Raw genomic sequence first — 27,687 nt, 5'->3', positions numbered from 1 at the left:
AGTTTTGTGTGATATTTCCAAAGCATTCGGTCGTGTGTGGCTCAATAGACTGCATGTAAGAGTAACAAATTATGGTATATGTGGAAAACTTCTAGTCTGTCTAAATAATTTTATCTGTAATAGAAAGCAACACGTCTTTTTAGGGAAAAATAAGATCCCGTTAAATCTACAAATGCAAGTGTTCCACATGGCTCGCCGGTATTTGGTTTGTTACATATATTAACGATATAGCTGATAATCCCGAGAGTCTCTCCAAACTATTTGCCGACAATACTTCATTACTATGCTTTGACTATAGAAATTAAAATCAATGACGATCTATCTAAAATTCACAACTGGGCAGAAAATTGGTTCATCAAACTGAATCCCTTGGAAACGGAAACTTTACTTATATCAAACATTGAACATGATCATGTCATTGAAATCCAATTTGATAATGTGAGTGTTGACTTTGTTGGTCCTCATATGCATCTAGGAGTACTTTTAGATGAAAATTGTAAATGGGGTTCACGCATAGAAAATATTATAATAATGCACCGAAACAGGTAAGTATTCTCCGTAAACTTCAATACATGTCGAATGAACAAACTTTAGTCAAAATTTATAAAGCATACATACTTCCAGTATTAGAATATTGTTGTGAAGTTTGGGATGGGTCTTTTCTCGGTGACGTAGAAAAAATGGGGAAAATTCAGTTATAATCCGCTCGAATCATTACAGGTTTACCAGCATATAGCAGTGGGGAATCTCTCTATATCGAAAGTGGTTTAGAAGAAAATTACAGCTATTCTACAAAATAAGTAATAAACTCACACTTAATTATCTATCCTTTTATTGCCTCCTTTGGTGTAAGAAAATTCACAATAGAATCTCCGCGATGCACAAATCTTAACTTCCGGCTTAACGAACTTCTGTTATTTTCCTTCTACTATCCGACTTTGGAACCAACTGGACCATCCAATTAGACAGCTTTTAAAACTGATCCGTCCGGTGCTGTGCCGGATCCGACTCGTACTTTATGCTTCCTTCTATCTGGGTCTCTGAAATGTATTATGCGGCGAGCTTTATTTTTAAACGTGTCGGCGACTTAAGTTCCGCTCGAAATTATAACATTACCGGTCAAAATGTTGGAATTTCTTGCAGATAATATCTTCTCTGTGGTGATAACTGTGTTCTTCCTGGCTATCATTCCATGGGGAAGAAATGTTTGGTTGATAGCGGATACACTGATTTCTCTTGCGTTTGCATTTGCTTGTATTCTATTTCCAGAGCGGCACTTACGATTCCAGGTGATGGTAACGCCACGCATGTTATATTTTTGGATATATCACAGGACGCTTAAATAATACTGTAAAAATATGATGTTTCAGTTGAAATTTTACATGTGGTTGATATATGAGAAGATACAGGTCAAGTTAATATTTAATTCATGTCAATTTGTTTTTTAGTTATAAGTAACTCAAAAGTCATTGAATGCGACAATTTCAAGAAACTCAGTTTTTGCTCATTTTCTCAGTGTTGGATGTGGACATAGAAGTGAAATTTAATAAATTGGTATAGTTCTATAACAGAGGTCTTTATTTATTTCAATACTTCTGTTAAGATTCGAATGTGGGACATCTGGCTTTCTAGTTTTACCCAACAATCCAACTCTCTGTACCCAAGTTACATTTTGTGGCTTGTATTCTACCAGAGTCATCAATTGATTTACTTTGTTTGCTCACATTTTTACAAGAAAAGTTTGAAAATACACGAGTACACATCTTAAACATACAATTTATTGATAGAATAAACACAGCTTTATATAGACATATCTAGTTTTCTTTCACCCCATTCAGCATGGAATCAACTTTCAGTGTACTCATGTAAGTAAATTGTTAACATGGTTTTATTTTTGTATTGCCAGGTGGATGGAGTGGTGGATGGGGTACATGTCCACATGTTACGGATGTTTGGATTGATGGTCCTAGGCACATCAATGTTTGGTGGCTGTGCATTGATCACAAAAGACAACACAGCAAAGACATCCATTCTGTGGGGTAGAGTCATAGTATGTACACATAAGAGAATCTAATATCAATGCATGGTTATGTATCCATTGAAGTTCACCTGAAAATGTTAAGAGAGCTATATTTCTTTGTTGATATTTTAAAACAATTTTACCGAATAGTAAATTTGGCTATGTTTTAACTAAATAGAAATAAACATTTTGAACTTAGTATGTACCACGGACTTGTATACAAGTCCGTGGTATGTACACAACATGTGTTACTTTTATAGTCTCTGATTTTTTCTACCAAACATATTAAGTTTTCTACTAAAAAGGCATTACCAAATTCAGTCTATAGTTTAAAAGTATGATAAATGACAATACAAAAACAATTTACCAGTCTGCTGAATATTATCATTTTGCTTATTATTTAAGTTGATGCATGAAGTTGTTTTTTTATTACATTTCGTTACAGATACATGACTTAATTTTCTCTTTATGTTCATTTCAGGGATTGTCCATTTATATCATGGCTAGAACACACAGCTTCATCTACTTAAAAACTGGCACTACATGGAATCAAACGGTATTTATCAATGTTATTTCTTGGAAGTGCAATAAAAGTAATTCTGCTGATGAAATACGTGCACATGACTACCTTAAGTACCATAATTTATAAATAAAGACATGACAGTATGATTGGTGATACCAGAACTATTCCTCTGATTTTTGAAGTGATACATGTATATGGTATAAATTTAATGATAAATAAATGCAAATAGTTAATATAAAATAAACTATTTCTTTTCCAGGCCTTGAATTTTGGTATCTATGGAGACTGCCTGTGGTTGCTGGGTAACCTGATATATGCTGTGAGCATCACAGACTTAGGTGGAGCTAAAACCTCCCATGGGTCACTGAATCTCTTCCTAGGTTCTGATTTTGTACAGACATTCCTGTTTGCATTCCTCTTCTTTACCTTCCCAGGACCTATGTTGGGCTTTCAGGTATGTAAACAAGACATTGCCAAGCAACAGTCAATTTTTTTGTCTGTCAATTTCACTTCTGATGATAACCAATTGAAAAAGAAACTTATAATTTCAAAATCTTATCTTCCCCCTTATCAAATGGTTTCAAGAACGAGTAAATTAGATGAAAGTTGTACCTTGTAAGTTAAAAAACAATTATGAAGCACTTAAAAAACCCATTCCTGATAATAAACCTTTAAACTGATACTTGTACTTAGTGTTGATCATTAAAATAAAAAAAAAATATTGCCCAGTGATCACCTGCCCCGGTATCCTAAGTCTGGGTTTGTACATTGGTTCCCAGAGCTTATTGCTGGAAAAATACATGGATGATATCTTCAAAAATGGTGACCGAAGGAAAAAAATGTTGGAAATACAGGAGGTTCCTTTTTCTTTTTTTTTTTCTTTTTTTTTGAAAAGAGAAAAATCCTCATTTTACAAGTTTTCTCTGAAAATTAGAAACACTTGTCAGGTGTCAGCAAAACTTGGATTTTTAATAACATCTTTTGAACAACCAAAATTTGTGATGTAGTATTTAACCTATATTCTATCTCATTCCTCTAGTTAATAGCATTAATCCACTTTCAATGTCACAAAGCTCAGATGTATTTAATATTCAAAAACTTTAATATGTATAACTGAGAACCATATATAACATGCAAAGGTAAGGTGCCATTAGGTATGTTAATATAAACTTCATAGAGCTCAATAGGTGTTTTGTTATTTCTGGAAAAATATGATACATAAGGATTGAAATCTGACATGTAACTTAATGATCAGAAAGAAAGGGTAAAGTATGACCCTGACATACTGGCAGTATTAGAGGTGTCATTACCAGATGGTCCTTTTGCATCTAAATAATGACCCTGGCCTACATTTTGCCTATCATAAAAGTCCAAAAACCTTACATAGCTTCTCTAAAAGTTTGTATTATTTGGGAAAGTCTATATAGCATTTTGCCCATAGCTTGTTGGATAACACTATGTATCAGGTTGGTTTAAAAAGATGACCTTGACTAGGTAGAGATTACATAAGTAAAACAAGTAAACAATTTTCCAATTATTATTATAAGATGTTAATAGATTACATACCTGGTAATCCGGTCTGTATCTAGCTGGATTTATATAAACCTGGATTTTTTTCATCCACCTGCTTAAAACTTGACAATTTAGTGCCATTAGAAGGAGTACTTGGTCTTGAAATTGCAATCTATATTTAAATCCTCTGTTGTTATCATAATACACTACAGATGTACAAGGATTGCTAATGATCTTATTTCAGTGTAAAGAGAAACTACGAGGCCTCCATCTGTGCATCATCCGTATGTTTGCAGCATTCATTTTCAATTCTGCCATCATCTCGGGGAGGACTCCTAACTTCCCGTCCATAACAGACAAGGTCAACTTCCTTACTATCAGACTTATTGTAAGTATGACTTTCAGATAAACAACAACATATACTTGCAAATTTGGCATTTAAGACATTAATTAGCAGACATTGCGCGCACACTTTATATTCTTCAGAAGTGACTTGGATATATGGATGGCATGAACTTAACCATTTCTAGGAAAGGAATTTTGTGAAATAAGATATCAGGTTTTAGTCATGTCTGCATAGTGTTTAAACAAAAACAAATAATTGTACATAATTTTATATAATTTTCCTTAAATATTTTCTGATGAATGGTTATCCACCAGCCGCAGATTTTATAAATACTGAACAATTTGTATTCAAAATTGAATAATATGTACATGATTAATTAAGTAATATTAATTATTGTATTTAAAAGACATTTTAGAGTCTCTGACTGGAAGTGTTGAGGTCTGATCATTGACTCCAGACTTTTTATTTCACTGATGGTTTTTCTGTTGTTGCTAGGTGAATGCCTTCCTGGTGACAGCACAGCTGTATACTCAACTGACCACTGACTACTGGACACAGTGGCACATTTATTTTGGGATGGTTGGCATGTCTATTTGGTCCATCAATGCTGCCATTGGCTACTCAAGGGCCATCAATGCCATCAAACAAACCAAAACAGAATGATTTAGTGCTCATGTAGATGTAAATGTGCAATCAAAGGAAGTGTGATGTGGGAACCACTTGGCAGTACATTTCAGGAAATATTCTGTAAAGATCTCAGCATGTGTTGTGAAATTTTAACAGGCTGTCCAACAATTGGTGTTTGGTTTGAAATATTTTTGGGTGTTGTATGTGGTAGTATTTTGTCCATATTTTTTGCATTTAACGTGGACATGACTGTGTTAATAATTTTAGATTTTTTTTAGTCATTTGTTATTAATTACTTAAGATACTCAAACTTTCTAACCAAAAGTGCTGCTATCTGCAATTTATCTGTGGCCTTATTTACTTCTTGATGTCAATTCAACTAATCAATTATATGAAATTGTTTAAAGTAATATTTAAGGAAGAATAAGTGGGTTTTTTTCAATATTGTAAATTTTGTTAGATCAAGAAGTCTGAAATGTAATAGTTTAAGTTTTCTGGAAAAGTTCTAAGAATATTTTCTCACCTGTTTCATGCTCCAATACCAGTTGTCAAAAACTCATTTCACTTAAAATTATCTTCTGATGATAAAACCTATATAATGTTTGTCTGTATTTAATTACACACTATTCACAACACACTGTAGATAAGCACCCTTCAATGCTAGGAACTTGATTGTGATGATAATAAATTGTGACTTCAATAGATCTAGTCGGGATCATAACTCTCTTCATCTGAATTTCAATAACACTGTGTAAAGTAGTTCATCATGGAATGAATGTATTCTGGTTTTGTTTGATTGTGTGTTTTTGTGTGATATCTTTAGATCATTTAGTCATCATTGTGTACATTACCATTTAAACATTCATCCACAGTTTTGTTGCTCAAAATTATTAATCTTTTACTATGGTTTCCAGGAGATGACAAATGCAGATTATGAATATAAAATGTGGACATTCTTTATGCAATAGAATACCAAATTGTTATTAAAAAGCTTAAATTAGATTTTACATTTTGGTAATAATAGAGCATTATGTTCCAGCCTCGTCAATTACCTGAATATTTCTTAGAAGATTTAACTCCAAGTCAAATCTATTGCTGTTCAGAGCCACCTTAGTAGAAGGAAAATGTATATGTTGAAATGTTGAATATTGAATAACAATATTGTTTAAACTAAGTAACAATGTTACTACTAATACGCTTTTCCAAAGGATACAGCTTTAAAAGGAATGAGCATGATCAAAAGGCATCCTAAATTTTGTTGAAAGATAAATTGAAAATTATGTTCTGATGATATGTAGCACTGTGTACATGGTGGATATGTGTAGACTTGCATTAATATCTACAGTTATCATGTTATTTGTGGTCAAGTCAGAAAATAAAAGGTGATACCAGAGAAGAAATATAGTTGTTGTTACTTTATTTAGCTTTTAATGGATAAGTATGAAAGTAATGATCAATTAAGTACACCAACATAAGTCCAAAGTAAAATATACCATGGTGTTCTTATTGAAGATTTCAACATGGTCCATCAAAAGCTTAATCCAAACCACATACACCTATCAAAACCTGACAGCAAAGTGGGTTTACTAAGTGTGGGAAATTGATACAAGGATCTTGTTAAAACCTGTCTAATGTTAAATTACTGAAAAATAGAAAAAAAACGGGGCAAAGCCACAATTGGCCGGGTTGTGGGATGAGTGCAATGTTATATGGTATGTATAAGACAGTTAAGGGTGTTTCATATATTTAAAAAGCCTACAAAGTTTCGAAATTCTACATCAAAAACTCTAGGAGGAGTTAATTCTACAAAACTGGTACCCCTTTTCCCTGCCAAACTGCAGAAAATAACTAATTTCCAAAGCCGGGAAAATCCAGAAAAATGTCTGAAATGAATCTATATTAGAGGTGCACATCTTCAACATATATATAAACATCCTACAAAGTTTCAAGCTTCTACTTCAAAAACTCTAGGAGGAGTTGATTCTACAAAACTGGTACCCCTTTTCCCCACCCGCCCACCTGACATTCACCATACTATAACCTGGATTTGCACTATGTGCAATCCGGCCAAAAATGTGTTAACATCGATTTATTTTCAAAAAAAAAAAAAGAAGAGTTCTGCAAAATGTGGGAGAGTAGTGACACAATAAGTTTGATTCACTTTGATCAAGGAAGGGGCCATGCATTTTCAGATTTCAGCTCATTGGCTGACACAAAAATATATCATGTCAGGCCTTTAAGGAGTAGACATGTCTTTTGAAAACAAAGGATTCAAATTATCTGTAAGAATCTCTCTCAATTCCAGCCATCAGTTCATACATGGAATTTATCAATAACTAGTGGGAGTTATTCCCCTTCCCAAATGTCCATCATGTAATTAATACACTGTACTTGCATGTTTTTTTCTGCACAGAGTACTTCTGTTCATGTTATGTTTTTTTCTAATCTTTGTTCATAAAATAAATACAGAACAATGCTCAATAAATTTGAATTTATGAAACTTGCTACACATCATCTTAACAAAGGCTGTTTTTGCTAATCAGTTTGATTTAGGTTGTTATTCAGGTCAAAGAATTAACATATTTTGAATTTTGCATTTTGGCAAAGTGCAACTAAGCCTTTGAGGCCTGTCCTAATATTGACAGGTTTGGTACCAAATTCCCTTTATAAAGGCATTTTAAAGAAGAATGGAGATTTTTGTTTTAATAAGAAAATATTTGGCCACTCTGACCTTGGAAGTGGGCAATTTAACTATTAACTATACAGGTATGTATTTTATATACAAGAATTTCACATGAAGTGAATGAGTAAATTTACGTCCTTAGGTGTATATTTTTTTCTGAAAAGAATACTTTGTTTAAGTAAGTTTTAAAACATCTGGCCTCTGTGACAGGTGAAGCAATCAAGTTCATTCATCAGAATAAACTTGACAAGCTTGTTGTAAGACGGATGCCTCATCAATAATCAAAAAGTGTTTACAGAAGCGGTTCATGTAGGAAGAACAACAAGATCCTGGAACTTTCGTGCCAACAAATTTATTATTAACATCGAAAGCTGACATTCTAAATTTTGAATGAATCTGGATAATTTTGTGCTAATATTGTATACTGAAGCATTCATGGCAATAATATATATCAAGACAGTATATAGATACACAATTTGTGAATACAAGTACACATTACACATCCAGTACATATGTAGATAGATATAATCTGTGAATACATATTACACATCCAGTACACATGTGGACTGATAATCTGTGTACATTGTATACATATTACACATCCAGTACATATGTGGACTGATAATCTGTGTACATTGTATACATATTACACATCCAGTACATATGTGGACTGATAATCTGTGTACATTGTATACATATTACACATCCAGTATACATACACATCAATACATATGATATAACATCAATACATATGTGGACTGATAATCTGTGTACATTGTATACATATTACACATCCAGTACATATGTGGACTGATAATCTGTGTACATTGTATACATATTACACATCCAGTACATATGTGGACTGATAATCTGTGTACATTGTATACATATTACACATCCAGTACATATGTAGATAGATATAATCTGTGAATACATATTACACATCCAGTACACATGTGGACTGATAATCTGTGTACATTGTATACATATTACACATCCAGTACATATGTGGACTGATAATCTGTGTACATTGTATACATATTACAAATGTGGACTGATAATCTGTATACATTGTATACATGTTACACATACAGTACACATGTGGACTGTTAATCTGTGTACATTGTATACATATTACACATCAATACATATGTGGACTGATAATCTGTGTACATTGTATACATATTACACATCCAGTACACATGTGGACTGTTAATCTGTGTACATTGTATACATATTACACATCAATACATATGTGGACTGATAATCTGTGTACATTGTATACATATTACATGATAATCTGTATACATTGTATACATGTTACAAATACAGTACACATGTGGACTGTTAATCTGTGTACATTGTATACATGTTACACATCCAGTACACATGTGGACTGATAATCTGTGTACATTGTATACATGTTACACATCCAGTACAAATGTGGACTGATAATCTGTGTACATTGTATACATATTACACATCCAGTACACATGTGGACTGATAATCTGTGTACATTGTATACATATTACACATCCAGTACACATGTGGACTGATAATCTGTGTACATTGTATACATATTACACATCCAGTACACATGTGGACTGATAATCTGTGTACATTGTATACATGTTACACATCCAGTACATATGTGGACTGATAATCTGTGTACATTGTATACATGTTACAAATGTGGACTGATAATCTGTATACATTGTATACATGTTATACATACAGTACACATGTGGACTGTTAATCTGTGTACATTGTATACATATTACACATCAATATATATGTGGACTGATAATGTCTGTTTGCATATTACTCATCCAATACAACATGTTTATACATAATCTGTGTATATACCGACATAACACTGAATAATTCACGGTTACTTCACTGGAGACAAAAGATGATTTTATGAAGTTTCAATGAGGTCAGTTGTTTCGCTGGTTAATATATAAAATTGTGTCACAAAGTCAGTCTTCTTGATTTGATATTTTGCAAAATGAATATGAAACAAAGGTCATTATTTGGTTCATTGCTCCACTAGGATTCAGACCCGAGACCTCTGTCCTACTAGTCTTATGTTCAACTATAGAAAAATGAAAATCATCGGACCAAGTTTAAGGGAAGATCTCCCTAGCTGAACGGAGTATTGCAGGTTGTATTCACCAGGGTTACATGTACCATACATGTATAATCTCAAACATGTTCCCATTTCCATAGTACTAACACTGCCTTTGATCTCTAGATACTGAAACTACCTTTGATCTCTAAATACTAACGCTACCTTCTTTCTCTAAATACTGACACTATCTTCTTTCTCTAAATACTGACACTACCTTCTATCTCTAAATACTGACACTACCTTCTATCTCTAAATACTAACACTACCTTCTATCTCTAAATACTGACACTACCTTCTTTCTCTAAATACTGACACTACCTTCTATCTCTAAATACTGACGCTACTTTCTATCTCTAAGTACTGACGGTACCTTCTGTCGCTAAATACTGACACTACCTTCTATCTCTAAATACTGACACTACCTTCTATCTCTAAATACTGACACTATCTTCTATCTCTAAATACTGATGGTACCTTCTATCTCTAAATACTGACACTACCTTTTTTAATGGGAAGATGTTTCAGATCATGTAGGGGATACATATTGCTGGTATTTTTTTGCCTTTATAATGTATCTATATTTCATTATATTTCATTATTGCCATTGACATACATACCAGTCGGCAAATGCATTTTACAGACCGAATTTACTTGTTATAATGAACACATTGGCAAAATAATTATGAAATCATTAAAAAAAAAATTGAGATATCATTGTCGAGATCATAAATCTTAATTATCAGAGGTAATTTGTTATATATACAAAGAATTAAAAATCAATTACTTTCTCACATCAGTGAAACATTTCCTCCTCCTACCCTTCTACCAACCTATTAACAATACAATAGCAACTATTAAGATGTAAAATCATGAAATATTTCAGCACTTTCAGAATTTACACATTGTACAATAGATGCTTGAGCCATAATTGAATAAAAACAGAAATCATGTAGAATTACAGGTATCAATATAAAACAGACTTACTACTGGAATGGCAGTTGTAACAGATATCTCCCTGGCTCTATATCTACAGTTGATTGTACAAGAGAAACACAAACATCACCAATTAAATTTATTCATGTAGAGCCAAACAGTGAATTAAACTGCAGTGTAATCCTGTTACAAGTGATCCTGGTAAGAATAACAATCACTGGAAACCTATGAATATCCTGTCTGCATATAGTATCTAATGGTTAATTATTTCTTTGTAATGTGGAAAGATAACAATTCTGTATAAACTGGGCACAGAGAATAATACTGTTACTCAGAGACTGGTGATGTGTTGTACAAAGGGGTGAAGGGCACATCCTTGGAAGGCTGTAACCTGCAAAGTAAAACACTAAACAGTCAACACATTATATCTACAGACAACACAATGTATCTACAGACAACACAATGTATATACAGACAACACAATGTATCTACAGACAACACAATGTATTTACAGACAACACAATGTATCCAAAGTCAACACAATGTATCTACAGACAACACAATGTATCTACAGTCAACACAATGTATCTACAGTCAACACAATGCATCTACAGACAACACAATGTGTCTACAGTCAACACAATGTATCTAAAGACAACACAATGTATCTACAGACAAGACAATGTATCTACAGACAACACAATGTGTCTACAGTCAACACAATGTATCTACAGACAACACAATGTGTCTACAGTCAACACAATGTATCAAAAGTCTACACAATGTATCTACAGACAACACAATGTATCTACAGGCAACACAATGTATATACAGTCAACACAATGTATCAAAAGTCAACACAATGTATCTACAGACAACACAATGTATCTACAGTCAACACAATGTATCTACAGTCAACACAATGCATCTACAGACAACACAATGTGTCTACAGTCAACACAATGTATCAAAAGTCTACACAATGTATCTACAGACAACACAATGTATCTACAGACAACACAATGTGTCTACAGTCAACACAATGTATCTAAAGACAACACAATGTATCTAAAGTCAACACAATGTATCTACAGACAACACAAGGTATCTACAGTCAATACAATGTTTCTACAGTCAACACAATGTATCAAAAGTATCTAACACACATGTATCTACAGACAACACAATGTATCTACAGACAACACAATGTATCTACAGACAACACAAGGTCAAAAGTCAACACAATGTATCTACACGACACAATGACAACACAATTTATCTATCAACACAATGTATCAAAAGTCAACACAAGGTATCACAGTCAACAACACAACAACACAATGTATATACAGTCAACACAATGTATCAAAAGTCAACACAATGTATCTACAGACAACACAATGTATATACAGTCAACACAATGTATCTACAGACGACACAATGTATCTTCAGTCAACACAATGTATCTACAGTCAACACAATGTATCAAAAGTCAACACAAGGTATCTACAGTCAATACAATGTTTCTACAGTCAACACAATGTATCTACAGACAACACATTGTATCTACAGTCAACACAATGTATCTAAAGACAACACAATGTATCTAAAGACAACACAATGTATCTACAGACAACACAAGGTATCAAAAGTCAACACAATGTATCTACAGACAACACAATGTATCTACAGACAACACAATGTATCTACAGTCAACACAATGTGTCTACAGACAACACAATGTATCTACAGACAACACAATGTATCTTCAGTCAACACAATGTATCTACAGTCAACACAATGTATCTACAGACAACACAATGTATCTACAGTCAACACAATGTATCTACAGTCAACACAATGTATCTAAAGACAAACTATGAATGAGCTTTAAAATGTAAAATGTGAAGGATAGATTATTGTACATGAGAATGTAATACCATGGTGCAGTTTTACTAGTAAACCTAAGACAATACTATGGAAAAAAACATGGTATTCAATTTAATTTTCAAGACTGTTCAAGACATTATTATTTTCATATTTTGTTGGCCTTTGACCCTACTTACCAGTTGTCTTTGCTGTACACTGTGTTATTCTGGTCATACATGTGGAAGGTGTAGATATGCCGAGACTTTTTGGATATGTTGTGTTCACTCTTGTGTATCACTTCTCCATTGATAATCACTAAGCCCCCTGTCAGTTTAACAAAAAAGTAAATACCAGCCTTTCTCAAGCAAATGATGTGGCCAAACTTCCTATCAACAGCTTAATGGTTACTTCAACTTTATATAACAAATGAAATGTTGAAGTTCAGATGCATATACATATTCTTTATTCTGGCTAAGAGCTGTGAATTCTTGAACAAATCCACTAACGATATGCACTGAATGTCACAAGATGCTATGAATCCTGTCACATGATACATATAGGACTGTCACTGCAGCACTCTTGTTTGTCTTGTCTCCTCTGCTTTGAAATGAGCTTTGCAAGTGATTCTGTACAATTACAGGCTTAGCTATATATATAAGTCTTTGGTCAAATGGTTCACTTAAAGGCAACTTTTGTGGCAGATTTCTGCTTTACTTCTGGAGTGTTTTCACACCTGTCCTCATAGCTTGGTATTATAAATGCAAAAGTGAAACAAAACCTCAAGAACCAAGGATAATATAAAGCATGTTTACAAAGTAATGACTTACCTTTTTTGACAGGTACAGGTATGTAGTCACAGTAGTCATACTTGGGAGCATCACAAGTAAAAATTGTAGTAGGTTCTCCCTCCTCACCCATTTTTGGGTTACGGATCATTCTTCTGTTGGCATATAAACCAGCTGACAACAATTATAAAAATTGTGTTATACATAATCAGTTTCATTTCTTTGACATAAATCATTACAAAAATTACTTCACTATATACTATACTGACTCAGAAATTACTTCTCTTTATTTTACGAAGAAAAAGAGATCCAACGTCCAAGAGGTAAGGCTGGTAAGTCTGGTATCACTCCACAGCGGATTCCCAGAGGGAATACCGAGTCCGGTACCAAAGGATAGGTTTACTTGCATTATGACGTCACCAATTAATTACGTCATTGTAACTAATGTACTCTCTTTGACATTGGTGGAAATAACATGTGTAGTTGCTAGGCACAGGAGTATATAAAGTCCTGCTTTTTGAATTTGCACTGTTCTGAGGACGGCATACCTAGTGTGTCGAAACTAGTCAACTAATAAAGTTACAGAAGATCTCCATTGGCGTTGTCTGGTCCTGCTTACCGTTTTTTTATTCTCTTTATTTTGTCATGACACAAAAATTACTTCTCTATACCCTATACTGACACAGACATTACTTCTCTATGCCCTATACTGACACAGACATTACTTCTCTATATCCCATACTGACACAGACATTACTTCTCTATATCCCATACTGACACAGACATTACTTCTCTATATCCCATACTGACACAGAAATTAATTCTCTTTATCTTATCCTAACATGAATTCATAGGTCATATTTCAACAATTGACTGCATGCAAAAAAACTATGAACAATTATAAATAACATAAATGATTGTGAAACAAATAATAGGGTCACAAAAAATCGCAAAATTTTGAAATGTCTAAAAGGTACTGCAAGAGAATGTTTTTTTATAGCCGACCTTCAGGTTTTGGCAGAGATCCATAAATCATTTAATGTAAGTGTTGCTGTATTTATCCACCAATAATCTATTTCATCATCTTGCAATAAGATTATTCCCTACTATGAATCAAACGTTATGTCCTGACCCTTGTGTTTATTACATGCAGATACAAGGCCACCCTCCAGGCTATTGGAAATATATTTTATATTTTAAACAAAGAGATGCAGGATCTAGATTCATACAAAGTGTAAGATATGACTTAGAACTCATTACAGATATCCATGACCTTCACTTGAAGATATGACCTTGGTTCAAAGTAGGAACACATCCAAGGAATAAAGCCATGATGTATACTCAAGAACTGTAACTAAAAAGATATATGAACCCAAACACAACATTGCCAATTAACAACATAGTCAGAAAACCTACGTTTTTGTGAGCCTGGTTGAAACCAAAGGCAGCCATTTTCTGTGGTGGCATCTTCTAGTGCTATCCAGATACCAAACAGTCGCATAGGGTCTGTATAAAGAAATGTCTGGTCTTGGTGGGGCACCACTGACAAGGAAACAAAATACAAAAGTTGCTGCATTCAAAACAAAACTGTGCTGGTCTCTATGTCCTCCTTCTTTCTTTTCATTTTTTGTCTGAATTTCTTTATGAAAATGTCACTTCAATAATTAATCACAGTCAAAGTTGAATAAGGAAGCTTCATGAATATTCTCAGCAGCAAACACAATATTATTGTAAAATATAAAACTGCTGACTATTCAGTTTCATACAAAAACATAAAAAAAAGTTGGTTTTTTTTTTTAAATGGAACAGGAAATTTCAAACAAACATTCATCTACTTTCAGTTTCTCTTTTCACACTGATTAGTTCTACAATTATTGATATAACTGGATAATCAAATGACCTTACCTTCTCCTCCAATGCCAGGTTGCTGAAAACAAATTAAGTCATACAAAAACCACAACATTTATTTAACAGTGGAAAATATAAGTATTTAAGCATTAAAGTTATTTGGCATTTACATACATCATCCTAAATTAGATACACATTAACTTATCATAATAAAAACAAATTGGTATCAGTATTGTTTAATGTTATAATAATCAATGACATAATTCTGACAGATCAACTTTGTTTAATGTTACAGTAATTTGTAATATTGTTCTGACAGTCAAAGTGAATCAGGTTGTCATAGAAACATGTACATTATGTTATGTACTGAGGAAACTGTCTATTCTGACATAGAAACATGTACACTATGTTATGTACTGAGGAAACTGTCTATTCTGACATAGAAACATGTACAATATGTTATGTACTGAGGAAACTGTCTATTCTGACATAGAAACATGTACACTATGTTATGTACTGAGGAAACTGTCTATTCTGACATAGAAACATGTACACTATGTTATGTACTGAGGAAACTGTCTATTCTGACATAGAAACATGTACACTATGTTTGTGTCTATTCTGACATAGAAACATGTACACTATCTTATGTACTGAGGAAACTGTCTGTTATGACATAGAAACATGTACACTATGTTATGTGCTGAGGAAACTACTTATTCTGGCAGAGAAACACTGATATGTCAACAGTATCTTAATTAAAACACAAATTCCATGAAACAAGGACAAAATATAAATGAAAAACAAAAAAAAAACAAAACACAAAACTTAAACAGAGACCCCTTAACAAGTACAAGGAGAATAAGACCAGGTCTTGTAAATTTTGCTCAATCCAAGTGACAAATAATTTCACATTCCCAAATAATAACAAGGTAAACAAAAACAGAACCACACGGTACCCTAACAAGAGGCAAAAGGGCCTTAACGGTCTCCTGAGTAACAATGCAGTTGTTTTTCTTAATCATGTTACTAAAGTAAAATTACTGTACATATTCTGTAAATGTAAACTGGGCATAACATTAACTGTCATCCCATACTAAAGCTTTAGCTACCTTTGAATTAAAAGAAATAAGCCAAAAATGTAATTTTCTGTATAAACTCTTCTATCCATGAACAGTAATTAATAGATATCTGGGTATTGATAAGATCTTTGAAATTTCAATCAGTCTGACCTCTTTTGGTGCTGCCCAGCTGCCCCTGGGGGCCATCCAAGGTCACAATGTGCATATCATCAAATTGTAACAATTCTAAGTGTAAACTATTTCCAATTGAAAATGAAAATATTATGTTCAAAAATGTTATTTTTCCTATATAAACTACAGTAAACTTTACCCCTTCCCCAGACTTTGTATCAAGTGACTTAAAACCATCAAACACATCCAACTTCATATTGCACAGGAAAACAGAATATTTCCCAATGAGAGCATTGTGACAACTATACAACTTCCTCATAATCTTCATCAACCTGCCTCTCTCAAAACTGTGAGTTTAGAGTTAATCTGTTAGCTGTTGACATCTTGCATGGAAATCATGATATTGGGAACAAGCCTTTGAATATCATATCAACTGTGACATTTGATCACCATAGGTTTCGGGTAAAAAGTATGCTGCTCTCAAGAAATGAAAAATTCACAACAGGGAAATTAAAATCAGCATACTTATCATAAAACTTCATGGAAAGCTGTCCCTGTTGATTTTATTTGTAGGACGTGATTGAGATGGTAAATATGAGGCTACCATGGGCTCACATATTTATATACCACCTACCCTCTCAGCTTTTGCTTCTGACCTAAATCTATCAATTCATGAGATATCTTGTAGGCAAAGTTTGTATTTGAGAAATGGTCAACAATGACTTTTGCCTTTAACCTTGACCATTGACCACCAAAGTCTAATCAGGAGTAGAGTGTAGATCATCATGGAATGGTGTATGGTTAAATATTAATTAAAACTGTTCAAGAGAGTATGAGATATCTTGTACACAAGCCTTTTATTTCAAAATAGGACAAGGGTGACCTTTGGCCTTTAACCTTGACCACTGACCACTAAAATCTAATCAGGAGTAGAGTGTAGATCATCATGGACTAATGTATGGTTAAAAATTAACTAAAACTGTTCAAGGGTATATGAGATATCTTGTACACAAGCCTTTTATTTCAAAATAGGACAAGGGTGACCTTTGGCCTTTAACCTTGACCACTGACCACTAAAATCTAATCAAGTGTAGACCTTGGTGGTTGAAGCTATGATGTGAAAATGACATAAAACTATCAAGGCGTTCATGAGATATCTTGTAGACATTAAGCTTTTTATTACAAAAGCAGTCAAAAGTGACAATTGACCTTTAACCTAACCTGACGACCACCAAAATCTCGAGTATCAACCTAGGTTAGGGTGATTTTATGCTGTGAATATGAATTAAATCTGTCCAGATGTTCCTGTGATATCTGGTACACATGCTTTTTATTTCTAAAGTGATTAAGGGTGACTTTTAACCTTAATAAAATCTTATATGATGTAAACATCTTAGTGGGGTGATGATATTGACTTCTGTGAGGTTTTTGAATTCAATATAAATGAAAGAGATAGAATCCTAACCATTCATTGATAATCTGAATGGGTGTTATACTGTAGCATGATTAACAAGTATAACTTCTTCCATTGAAAGGTTAGAAAATGTATAGGTTTCCTTCATAATCAAACAGACCTAGGCCTTTGTGTAAGATACTAACATTTTATACATATTTTCCATCAGAATCATGTCATGGCATGTCATGATTATGGAGTTGTAAGATAAGAAAACATGAATGTAAATAGCTCACCTTGAAAATGTACATACTCTGGCAAACGACAGGGTCCACCAGTCCAATATCTCGTGCAATCGACTTTATTCCTTCACTGAATGTCACCTTTCTAAAGGCAGGATTAAGTACATGGAGAGCTGAAAATTAACCCAATCAAATTCAAAGTGACAAAGAATATGTCGTGTAAACCTTATCCATAATATCATGTGATACAGGCAGATTTAACAAATGTAATAATTACTAGCAGTGTTTAAGCCACATCTTGATCTAATCTGCAGTCAGATGCATAGTGGGTGAGATGAACCAGAGACATAGAGGGTCAGTCAAGTTTATAGTGGGCGAGATGAACCCAAGACATACAGGGTTATTAAAATTTATATTGGGCCAGGTAAAGCCAAGACCTGAAGGGTCAGTTAGATATATAGTGGGTGAGGCAAAGAACAGACATTAGAGGGTAAATCAGATTTATAGTGGGCAAGATGAACCCAAGATATATAGGATTAGTCAAATTTATATTGCGCCAGGTGAAGCAAAGACTTGAAGGTTCAGTCCAGAGACCCGCTATTAATTTAGCAACTCTGACTGTCATAATAATGTCTTCAGCTGATAAGGAGGACATGAGTTTATACTACATGTAGCATGTTGTAGGATTTGGAATGACTACTAAAACAGATGGAGAATTACTTCTCACACATTCATAAAGACAGTTTACACCTGTAATCCACAATACATACACAGCATGAGACCTGCCAAAATGATTATACATTTTTTTTTTCAATTAAGATATACATTTTAAGACAATAACTATTTTAAACTGATGAAAATATGCTCACCAATCAGAAATTTTCACACAAACTTATAGATTGTCAGTTTCAACAAAATTAAGAATACCAGAAAAAAATATTCTTGAGATAGTATATTTAAAGACAAAATTGCAAAACTTTCATCCAAAGTGGATGTTAGAGTAATAAATTGCAAGGATCTTGACATTTGACAGATGTCTTTGATATTAACATTTGGGAATAAGTAACATTTATACCAAGAAACCCATGAAGCTACATGCAATTTCAGGATAAAGTGATTTTAGTTTATAACTTACCATGGCCAATTTTGTTCAGAGACAATTGCTTGTCCACTTTCAGTTGTCCTGAAAAAAAAGTCACATATATGTTGACCATCACAATACAATAGTCTGTAACAATGACATTGAGCATAGCACAGTTTATATAACACATGCCTCCTAAACATTCACTTGTTAAAATAACATCCATCTGCTGTATGAAGTTTCACCAAAAATATCTGTCCTCTTTCAAACCTCATTACATGTACTTACTGTACGTAAGTTGACAATTCTCTGTAGCTTGATAATGACACTGTAGATTGATGGTGCACGCAGAATCATCCTGATTCAGTGATAAAAAACCTATACCTCGCACCCCTTCACTCATTAACATTTGGAAATAAGATGTGAGATTTTTATGCAACTCTAGTTATAGCTTAAGAAATATTGAGCCAGACAGAAGTCATTGTCCAGATTGGCATATCGATACATGTAGTTTAGACCTAATATTTTGACTTATAAGGATTATTAGGATTTATGTGTTATCAGGATTTCAAAAGTTTGAAAACATTCAAAACTTCAAGTACACATTTTATATCACTAGACTATATACCTTTCTCATCTCTTGCTCCATCCTCAAAGAAAAACCTTATTTTGTCTCCACTATTCAGGAAATAGTCATCGCTAGTCTGAAAGTATATTGCAAAAAACATAGTCACCACAGCAGATCACAGGTATAAAAATATCAAAACTTCATAGTACTTTAACATTGAGATGTTACGTTAAGAGGACCACTAATTAAACTATTGGGGAGAACTACTACTAGGTGACTTGCTATTAGAGAGGACTATTAACTTTCATTGATGAATCATGCAGATTTGGAACATATTTTAGGGTGTTCACAGGAATTTTTAGTCAGTTAAATCTAAACTTCTTGTTTAAAAAATGATTTGACAAGATGAACTTAGTGTGGGATAAAGAAAACACTGACCCTCTTCATCTCCAATGTGGTGAAGACTGTATTGTGCTCTTCAGGTTTCATGTCTTCAACCAATGTGTGGCAGGCCTGTCTCAGGCTGTCAGCATCCTCTGCTGTCAGGAAATCCTCCACCAATAGGAAACCATCATCCTCAAACTGTGGATGCAATGATACACAATCCAGTGGGAAATTTAGTTTCACAAAGATGACATTAAGTATGCAAACTTGTGCACATGTACCTTGATATTTGATGTGAATGAATGAAGTTAACAACATACTAGAGGTGTTTCATTTGATAAAACATATAACCTCATCTTAATATAGATAATGATATATCAGGGTCTTCGGTGATGGAACTTGCAATCACTTCTTGAATTATGCCAAAGAAAGAAAGAATTCTTTAACTTTTCTAATTAGGAATTAGATCAACATCTTCACAAGCCCATGGTTCATCATTTATGCACTCATTTAAAGGATTATATACAAGATTAACTTTTGGTTAGCTAGATGGGAATTAGAATGGTTTTCCTTAGTTTCAGAGAAGAACTGCAAGAATATTCTTGACTGTCTAACTGGAGGCTTCATTTGCCAAACATTTGGCATGACAGATGCTCCTCAAATGGTGTTTTGGCCATTTTCTATTTACATCTGCCTGTTAATCCCATCTCCTACAACACACTGAAGATTGTTTTGATATTGATGGTGTGTGCAATAAATAAGGGGTGATGGAAGAATGATTTTAAGCAGATGCTACGATGTTGGTTTTTAAGCCTTTAAGAATGTCAGGTGTGACAAGATTAGCTAGATCTGTTGAAAGTTTGTTCCATTCTGGGATACTCCAAGGGAAGGAGTTTTTGTTGGCAGTCAGTTCCGTAGTTTGATAGGAGAAAAGGTGTTAGAGTCTGGTCTGATGGACCTATGGTTTTAGATAAAGGTTTTTAAATACAGCCTTTGCGAGAAAATAAGAAGTAAACTGGCATCATTGCATCTATCAGATCGGCTTTGCCAATTCAGATCTTCTAGCATATGTCACAAGGAAGCATAAAAGACTTAAATGTATAAGCTTGTTCTTTATTTAATTTTTTAATTTATTTTAAGACTAAAAAACTTTTTAGTTTTGTTATGTTACAAAAATATTTAACAAAGCTAACAAGTTTTTGAACTTTATGCGGCGAAATCTTAAAATAGATTCAAAAACAATTTTTAAAATGACACTGAATAATTTCTGCCCCTGGTGAGCATGGAATTCCTTTGAAATAAGATATAAGAACTACGTCCCTTGGACCATCGCACATCATCAAGAACGTGATGTTGATAAATCGATTGACTGATGAACAAATTAAAGTAAAAGTCAATAATCAACATATCATTGATTCTTGAGAAAGGACACAACATGATTCTGTAAAAACAAAATTACCTTCAGCACCTGTTCTTTAGTTAGCATCGTGCGACTCGAAGGGGTGCAGAAGGGGCACGACAGTACAATTCTGATAACAAGTGTATTCCGAATAAAAGTTAAATTAATAAGTTAAGGCTACGTGTCCATGTAAAAAAAATCTTTATAACATAACAACATGGCCATATTTGAAATATCTATTAAACTTCACAATGAAAGTTAATAGGATAAGTAACCTCAATTTGTATTCTTTATACAACTAATCTGGAACGTATAGCTGATTTGACAGGCATAAAATCTTTCAGTAAAAAGTTGGTTAAGGTTCTTGGACTTATTCGGAGTTCAGTTTCTAATAAAACAAACATCTGAGTATTATTTAGAAATCCGTTTTTTATTTTTTTTAATTCTGTTAGTTTTTTATGCTGACCATTTGTTTTTCATAACATGATTCATTTCAGTTGACGCATCCTTAACTTGTTTTTTTCTTTTCGGAACACCTCTTACGTTTTCTGACTTAGCACTTCTGCAGTATTTTGGCACAGATAGAGGGTTGTTGAATTGAAGAAATCAGATGTTTATTTACATCAGGTAATATATATAGTTTATACTTCTAATTTCTTCTCAGATAAGGCCAACATATCAATCAAAGGAAGGCAAATGATATAGTTGGCAGGCAGAATCGAATATACAGTATAGTCTGTAGATTATGTGTGTTATTTTTCTACACAAAATATCAATGTCGGATATATCTTATAGGTGTCTTGATATATGACATTTGTTTTGCTTCTTCCTGCAATATTTGCAGGATTATAACTGTTACTACACATGTAAACTATCCTATCTATATGGTTACTCCAAACACATGGGAGTGAAACAATGTAAGTAAGGGATAACAATGAGAACACGGGTACTTGTGGCCTTAATTTCAATAGCACTTAAAAATAACAAACAACACAACATCATTAGTTTTGTAAGGCTTTTGTATGGTTTGCTGTTTTTTTTAGTGATATTGAAATTGAGTCCACAAATACCTGTGAGTAAAAGTACTCTGTAAGAAAAATATATGTGTATTGTGTCATAAAGTATTTTTCTTATTTATTCTTTCCTCATACCGTACATAAATCGCTGTTTTTTGGTTTTTTTTTTTTAAATCACAGTTTATAACCTACATGATTTGGTTAGTTATTGGGAATATGAATTTTACATTAGTTGCTTAAATAAACACACAGATGTTATGACTTACTGGTATACAAATGTGTACAAAGTTCAGAGGAGCTAAAATACTCTGTTATGGAAGGATGCATTGAAGTTCCAGTGTTAAATGACATGTAAAAGAATATAATGTTCCCGAACTGTTCAGCTCAACATAGGCCTATAGAGAAAAAATGGAGGCCTATAGAATTCTTGTTAGACCATATTTATAATATGCTTGCTCTTTTTGGGACCCGCACATAAATTTGACACCAACAAGATGGAAATTATGCAATTTGGAGCAGGCATGTTTGTCACAAGGTGAAACACATCTAGAATAGGTGATCCAGCATCTGAACTGGCGATATCTTGAAAACAGAAGAAAAGACATGGGAATAACAACCTTGTTCAAAATCATACACAACAATGCATACCGTATTCTATGATATACCGTATCAAAACATCCCTGTTAACACTTTACACATTGATTTACTGTCATGAAGAAATTCTGGAGACTCTGTAACATGCCTTAGTCATCTCAGTCACCTGAGTATAGTAGACCTAGTTTCCTGTGTCCTTCAACACCACATTTTGTGTTAGACACTTATTAATGTTATATCCCCTTCAACTTTGCCTGATGTTCTGATAGTATATGGTTAGTTATACAATGCATCTCTGTTTGATATACACACCGTTTATCCAAGTTTTTATGCTGGGAAAATTACTATTAATATACAGAGAAATATTAATCAAGGGCTTTTATTTTACCCAACCAATTGAAAAATGGGCAAAGTGGTGAAAGTATTAAAACTGCCACAAAATTTTCACGTACAGATTAGAGAACAGTAATTTAACCACTTTGTTTCACAATAAAACATTTGTCTGATGTCCAAGCAGTATAAACTAAAACAGATTGAAAACTTTTGTTTGTTTGAACAGTGATCGGATGGATACATCTTGGGTCAATGGATTGGTTTAGAACCAAGTGTCAAAGGGAATGATTAGTTGGAGTTGTAAAGGGATCAATATGACCTGCCGGAAGTGTTCATGTGGAGTTGGTCTTTTTGTTAGGACATTTCACACATTGATTTGTCTTGCTGTACCTGCAACTCTGCTTTTCAAGAAAACAGGTACCAGTACTGTATATATTGTATGTCAATGACACTTTTTTAAATTGCTATCTGTCATATATTTGATAATAGGTCTTTAGATAACTGGATACAGTCCTATGAAAATCCTATCAAGGTCACATGAAAATGGGATAAAGATCTAGAGCCATAACAATTTAGTATGTTACAAAGAAACAAACAACATCAAATGTTTCTCAATTAAATAGAATTTCCCTCCTTCAAAGTGCTAGTAATGTAGATGCTCAAGACTAATAAGTAATCCAAATATTGAAAAATACAGTGATTCAGTCTGGGGAGGGATTTTGCTGACCCACTATATGGTATAAGATATATAGTTATGCTTACCTGGTCTTTCTGACCTTGTGTTTTCTGTTCAGCTCTACAACATGCACTGCTGGAGTTTGCTGACCCCCTGTATGGTATAAGTTATGTGGTACTGCTGGTGTTCTCTCTCATCATGTACTTCACTGCCTGTCTCATGGACCCAGGATATGTTCCTGTCACAATATACAAGGTAATAATAGTCCTTGTCAACAGTTAGTTATATAGCTCCAAAGCAATGTTGAAGATAGGAGTCTAAGTAAGTCTAAATTCTTAGATAACATTTTATGAAACATTTTCTCAAGCATTGTATCTAGATATTTATCAGCTACTGACGGTGTCACATTATATCTGTTGTAAAGAAATTGTTGGTTATTATTTTATAACTGCCCATAGGACAACAAGAAAATAAAGAAATAGATGAGAAGTATCAGAAGTCCGATAATATAAGAAATAAGTAAATATAAGCAACAAAGCACATCATGGAATTTGCCTTCATTCAGTTGGCATTCATAGGCCCATGAATACAAACTGAAAGCAGTTCAATGCCTAAGTAGCACTCACATGCTGAAGACTTTGATGAAGTTATATGTTCATTTGAATTTTGTTCTATGTGTACATAATGTGAAAAATATCAAAAAAGAAGGAAGCTTGAAAAAACCTTGATCTTAACATTATCATAATGTGCCAGATAATATACATTTCAAAACAAAAAGTTGGTATGGATGAAAGAAAATAAGTTTGATAAGTCTTAAGTTTGATCTAACTCCTTGGAAATTGCATAGTAAATGGCAAAAGGTTTTCAATTCAAGGTCATTGTAACTTGACATTTCTGAGAATGTGTTCTGCCTACAAAACTCTCAATATCACAGGTTTAATCAAAATGGTCTTGGGTGGAAGCTACAGTGTCTGTGCATTAACATTTAGTGGAGTGGCACTCTGGCCCCAGTTATCAAAGGCTGGTAGGAGATAAACAATGGATAGTGATTATTTTTTTTTCAAACATGAATTAAAACAAAACCGGGAGCAGTATCTATGACTTGACAGATTGGTTGAGACAGGTCTGATTGATCTACTCTGAGTGTTAGTTTTGCCTTCAACATTCTTGTATTTTCAGTTGCAACAATTTGATTTTTTCACTAACCAATTACTCTAACTAATCTTTGAGAAACTGGGGCCTGGAAGACAGCAGGGATTCGAACTGATCACCTATTGTGAAAACCTGATATGCATTGTACATGAATTGATTTGAAATCTGAAGTGCTAAATCCAATTTGAATTTTTAAGGATAAATTGACACATGCAACATGAATAAAAGTATATATATCAAAGAGAATCTTAGATTATTAGAATTACATTAGAAATGTATATTGATGTACATGAAAATCGTTAGGTGAAAGAGTTTTACTTATGAAAGCAATCAACACAATGTACAGTTATTGATATGAAGATACTGACTTTAACTTTCTGCTGTTTGGTAGTATATAAATGGTTTACTATAACATACAGGGTTAAAAAAATGTTTCTGATTAATATTATTTTCATAATTGCCTGGATGACTTGTAGAAATCAGGTGTGACACGTCCCCCTAAAGATGACAGCGATGAGGACGTTGACCCAGAGACCGAAGATCATACTCCTATGTTACGGACAGCTACAGGAGAGATTGACACTGAAAAGCTGTACAGATACTGTGATTATTGTGAAATTGAGGTAAAAAAAAAAAGGAATGAAAAAAAGTCACCTTCAATTTCATTGTCTTCACTTTGTCAAAAGGAAAATAAACAGCTTTGAATCTTTTTCTTATGGGATTTACAAAATCCCAGTTTTCATATTTGGTAGAACTGATACATTTTTCTAACTGAATAATACTACTATTACACCAAAAGCACCAGAGTTGATTGTGTTGATTGTTGTGATTGTATTTGTAGCAACCAATGAGAAGCAAACACTGTGAGGATTGTAACAAGTGTGTGAGAAAGTATGACCACCATTGTCCCTGGCTGGAAACGTGTGTTGGGGAGAGGAACCATCGTTTCTTCTGGCTCTTTCTTCTCTCCACCTCAGTCCTGATCATCTGGACGTTTATCATCACCTGGTCAGTAGGCCGTACTTGTCTTATTATGATCAGTGTCCTTACACTGGTGTACATGCCCTTCAGTATATTGGATCTTTAGTCCTCCTATCCTTTTACACTGATAATATTGTAAGACCACTTATAACACATGTTCATGTATTTACACTGTTACCAGTTTGCAAAAAACTAATACACATACCTCCCATACTATTACAGATGAGAAAACTGATGACTTTTACAATATGAAGATATCACTTTCATTACTAGCTATTACTCAAATTCCACATTCTTTCTGTTTAGGTGTAGATAAAATTAAAAGAAGAGGTTGTTTAGTTACATCATTGTAGTATGATACAACATAGTATTTACCAGAGAACAGTAGAAAAATTACACGAAGTAGCCAATTTGAAATGATACCTAGCTTTGTTTTCAGTCTATTGGTATTATGCCATGGTAAATGCATGGTACAGTAGTACTTTGGTTCTTGTAGACATTGCTGTAATAATAAAAACATTTGTTTTACTGTTGAATTCCAAACAAATTTCATTCATCTAATATACTGATATTTCTTTGTATGCTCTGCATTCCTGAAAAAATATTGGTACACCTTCATATTCTGCCATGCTGGGAAAGTATATAGAGTATTAGATAAATTTATTCAACAATAAGCCTTTGCTTGTAAATAAACTAGCCTGTATATATTGAAATTTAAGTTGTTTAAAGTATGGTTTGTGAAATGAAACAACAAAGATGTACACAGGTCTTCTAATCTTTTATCCGATATTCACTACACTCCAGTTAGAGCAGAGTGTTTGGTTAAGCTCTAACCACACAACGTTGCAGAACCACAGTATTATTAAATTCTTTGAATTTTAATTTCTATGTTGTTTCATCATACATTGTTGTTACAATACAAACCAATGCTATTTCATTATCTTGTAAATAGCCATTCCCTTACTCTGATCAAGAGGCAATATGTTAACCCCCTGAACTTACTGAAGGATGAACACAATACTGGGAAACAATAGGAAGACCTCTATTTCTGATTTATATTGCAGGAAAGCATTTGATCATGCAGATGGTTGGGAGGGCTGGTTCAACAACAATGCCCTACTCTTTATTGACACCATGGTTCTGATCTCCGGGGGCTTCACAGTGATTGGATTACTGGGCTTCCATTCCTATCTGATGGTGAAGAATATGACCACCTGGGAATGTGCAGCCAGGGAAAAAATAACCTACCTGAAATATCTCGATGAAGATTATAACCCCTTTGATCAGGGATGTTTCCATAATATTTACTGTTTTCTGTGTCGGGCCAAGAGCAGAAGGTGGGAGGTTCTTTATGAAAAGAAGACAGAGATGCGTAAAAAGAACAGTAATATTGTTTAA

The 27,687-nt window shown here is 33.6% G+C and overlaps 3 protein-coding genes across 3 annotated transcripts; 2 read left to right on the top strand and 1 right to left on the bottom strand.

Moving 5' to 3' along the window:
* The first annotated feature begins 1,124 nt into the window (after positions 1-1,124).
* Positions 1,125-6,418, top strand: LOC132546383 (uncharacterized). The gene is made up of 6 exons (XM_060210097.1): positions 1,125-1,289; positions 1,907-2,050; positions 2,502-2,576; positions 2,803-2,997; positions 4,300-4,443; positions 4,897-6,418. The coding sequence occupies exons 1-6, from the start codon at positions 1,125-1,127 to the stop codon at positions 5,062-5,064; spliced, it is 891 nt and encodes a 296-aa protein (XP_060066080.1). The 3' UTR covers positions 5,065-6,418.
* A 2,592-nt stretch (positions 6,419-9,010) lies between these two features.
* Positions 9,011-21,661, bottom strand: LOC132546376 (phytanoyl-CoA dioxygenase domain-containing protein 1-like). Its single transcript, XM_060210091.1, has 10 exons — positions 21,598-21,661; positions 20,193-20,336; positions 19,815-19,890; positions 19,241-19,288; positions 18,160-18,278; positions 15,335-15,356; positions 14,846-14,971; positions 13,472-13,603; positions 12,842-12,968; positions 9,011-11,166 (listed from the first exon to the last, which is right to left on the bottom strand). The coding sequence occupies exons 1-10, from the start codon at positions 21,622-21,624 to the stop codon at positions 11,103-11,105; spliced, it is 885 nt and encodes a 294-aa protein (XP_060066074.1). The 5' UTR covers positions 21,625-21,661; the 3' UTR covers positions 9,011-11,102.
* Positions 21,662-22,123: 462 nt separating this feature from the next.
* Positions 22,124-27,687, top strand: LOC132546419 (palmitoyltransferase ZDHHC12-B-like). Its single transcript, XM_060210132.1, has 6 exons — positions 22,124-22,164; positions 23,707-23,897; positions 24,275-24,411; positions 25,785-25,931; positions 26,150-26,316; positions 27,354-27,687. The coding sequence occupies exons 2-6, from the start codon at positions 23,765-23,767 to the stop codon at positions 27,685-27,687; spliced, it is 918 nt and encodes a 305-aa protein (XP_060066115.1). The 5' UTR covers positions 22,124-22,164; positions 23,707-23,764.

The sequence above is a fragment of the Ylistrum balloti genome, unplaced genomic scaffold (assembly GCF_031769215.1).
Source record: "Ylistrum balloti isolate Yb309-2 unplaced genomic scaffold, AGI_CSIRO_Ybal_v1 Utg369888, whole genome shotgun sequence".
NCBI lineage: Eukaryota > Metazoa > Mollusca > Bivalvia > Pectinida > Pectinidae > Ylistrum > Ylistrum balloti.
This window is presented reverse-complemented; position numbering and strand designations above follow the sequence as displayed.

What these genes read in the sequence shown, in the direction of transcription:
- LOC132546383 (XM_060210097.1), top strand. Translation starts at nt 1,125, where the DNA reads ATGTTGGAATTTCTTGCAGATAATATCTTCTCTGTGGTGATAACTGTG. An exon ending in TTCTGTGGGGTAGAGTCATA is followed by an intron (nt 2,051 to 2,501) that starts GTATGTACACAT and finishes TGTTCATTTCAG; the next exon opens with GGATTGTCCATTTATATCAT. An exon ending in GCACTACATGGAATCAAACG is followed by an intron (nt 2,577 to 2,802) that starts GTATTTATCAAT and finishes TTTCTTTTCCAG; the next exon opens with GCCTTGAATTTTGGTATCTA.
- LOC132546376 (XM_060210091.1), bottom strand. Translation starts at nt 21,624, where the DNA reads ATGCTAACTAAAGAACAGGTGCTGAAG. An exon ending in TCAACCAGGCTCACAAAAAC is followed by an intron (nt 13,604 to 14,845) that starts GTAGGTTTTCTG and finishes AATTGTTGTCAG; the next exon opens with CTGGTTTATATGCCAACAGA. An exon ending in ACCTGTACCTGTCAAAAAAG is followed by an intron (nt 12,969 to 13,471) that starts GTAAGTCATTAC and finishes TTAAACTGACAG; the next exon opens with GGGGCTTAGTGATTATCAAT.
- LOC132546419 (XM_060210132.1), top strand. Translation starts at nt 23,765, where the DNA reads ATGATTAGTTGGAGTTGTAAAGGGATCAATATGACCTGCCGGAAGTGT. An exon ending in TTCCTGTCACAATATACAAG is followed by an intron (nt 24,412 to 25,784) that starts GTAATAATAGTC and finishes GATGACTTGTAG; the next exon opens with AAATCAGGTGTGACACGTCC. An exon ending in GTGATTATTGTGAAATTGAG is followed by an intron (nt 25,932 to 26,149) that starts GTAAAAAAAAAA and finishes TTGTATTTGTAG; the next exon opens with CAACCAATGAGAAGCAAACA.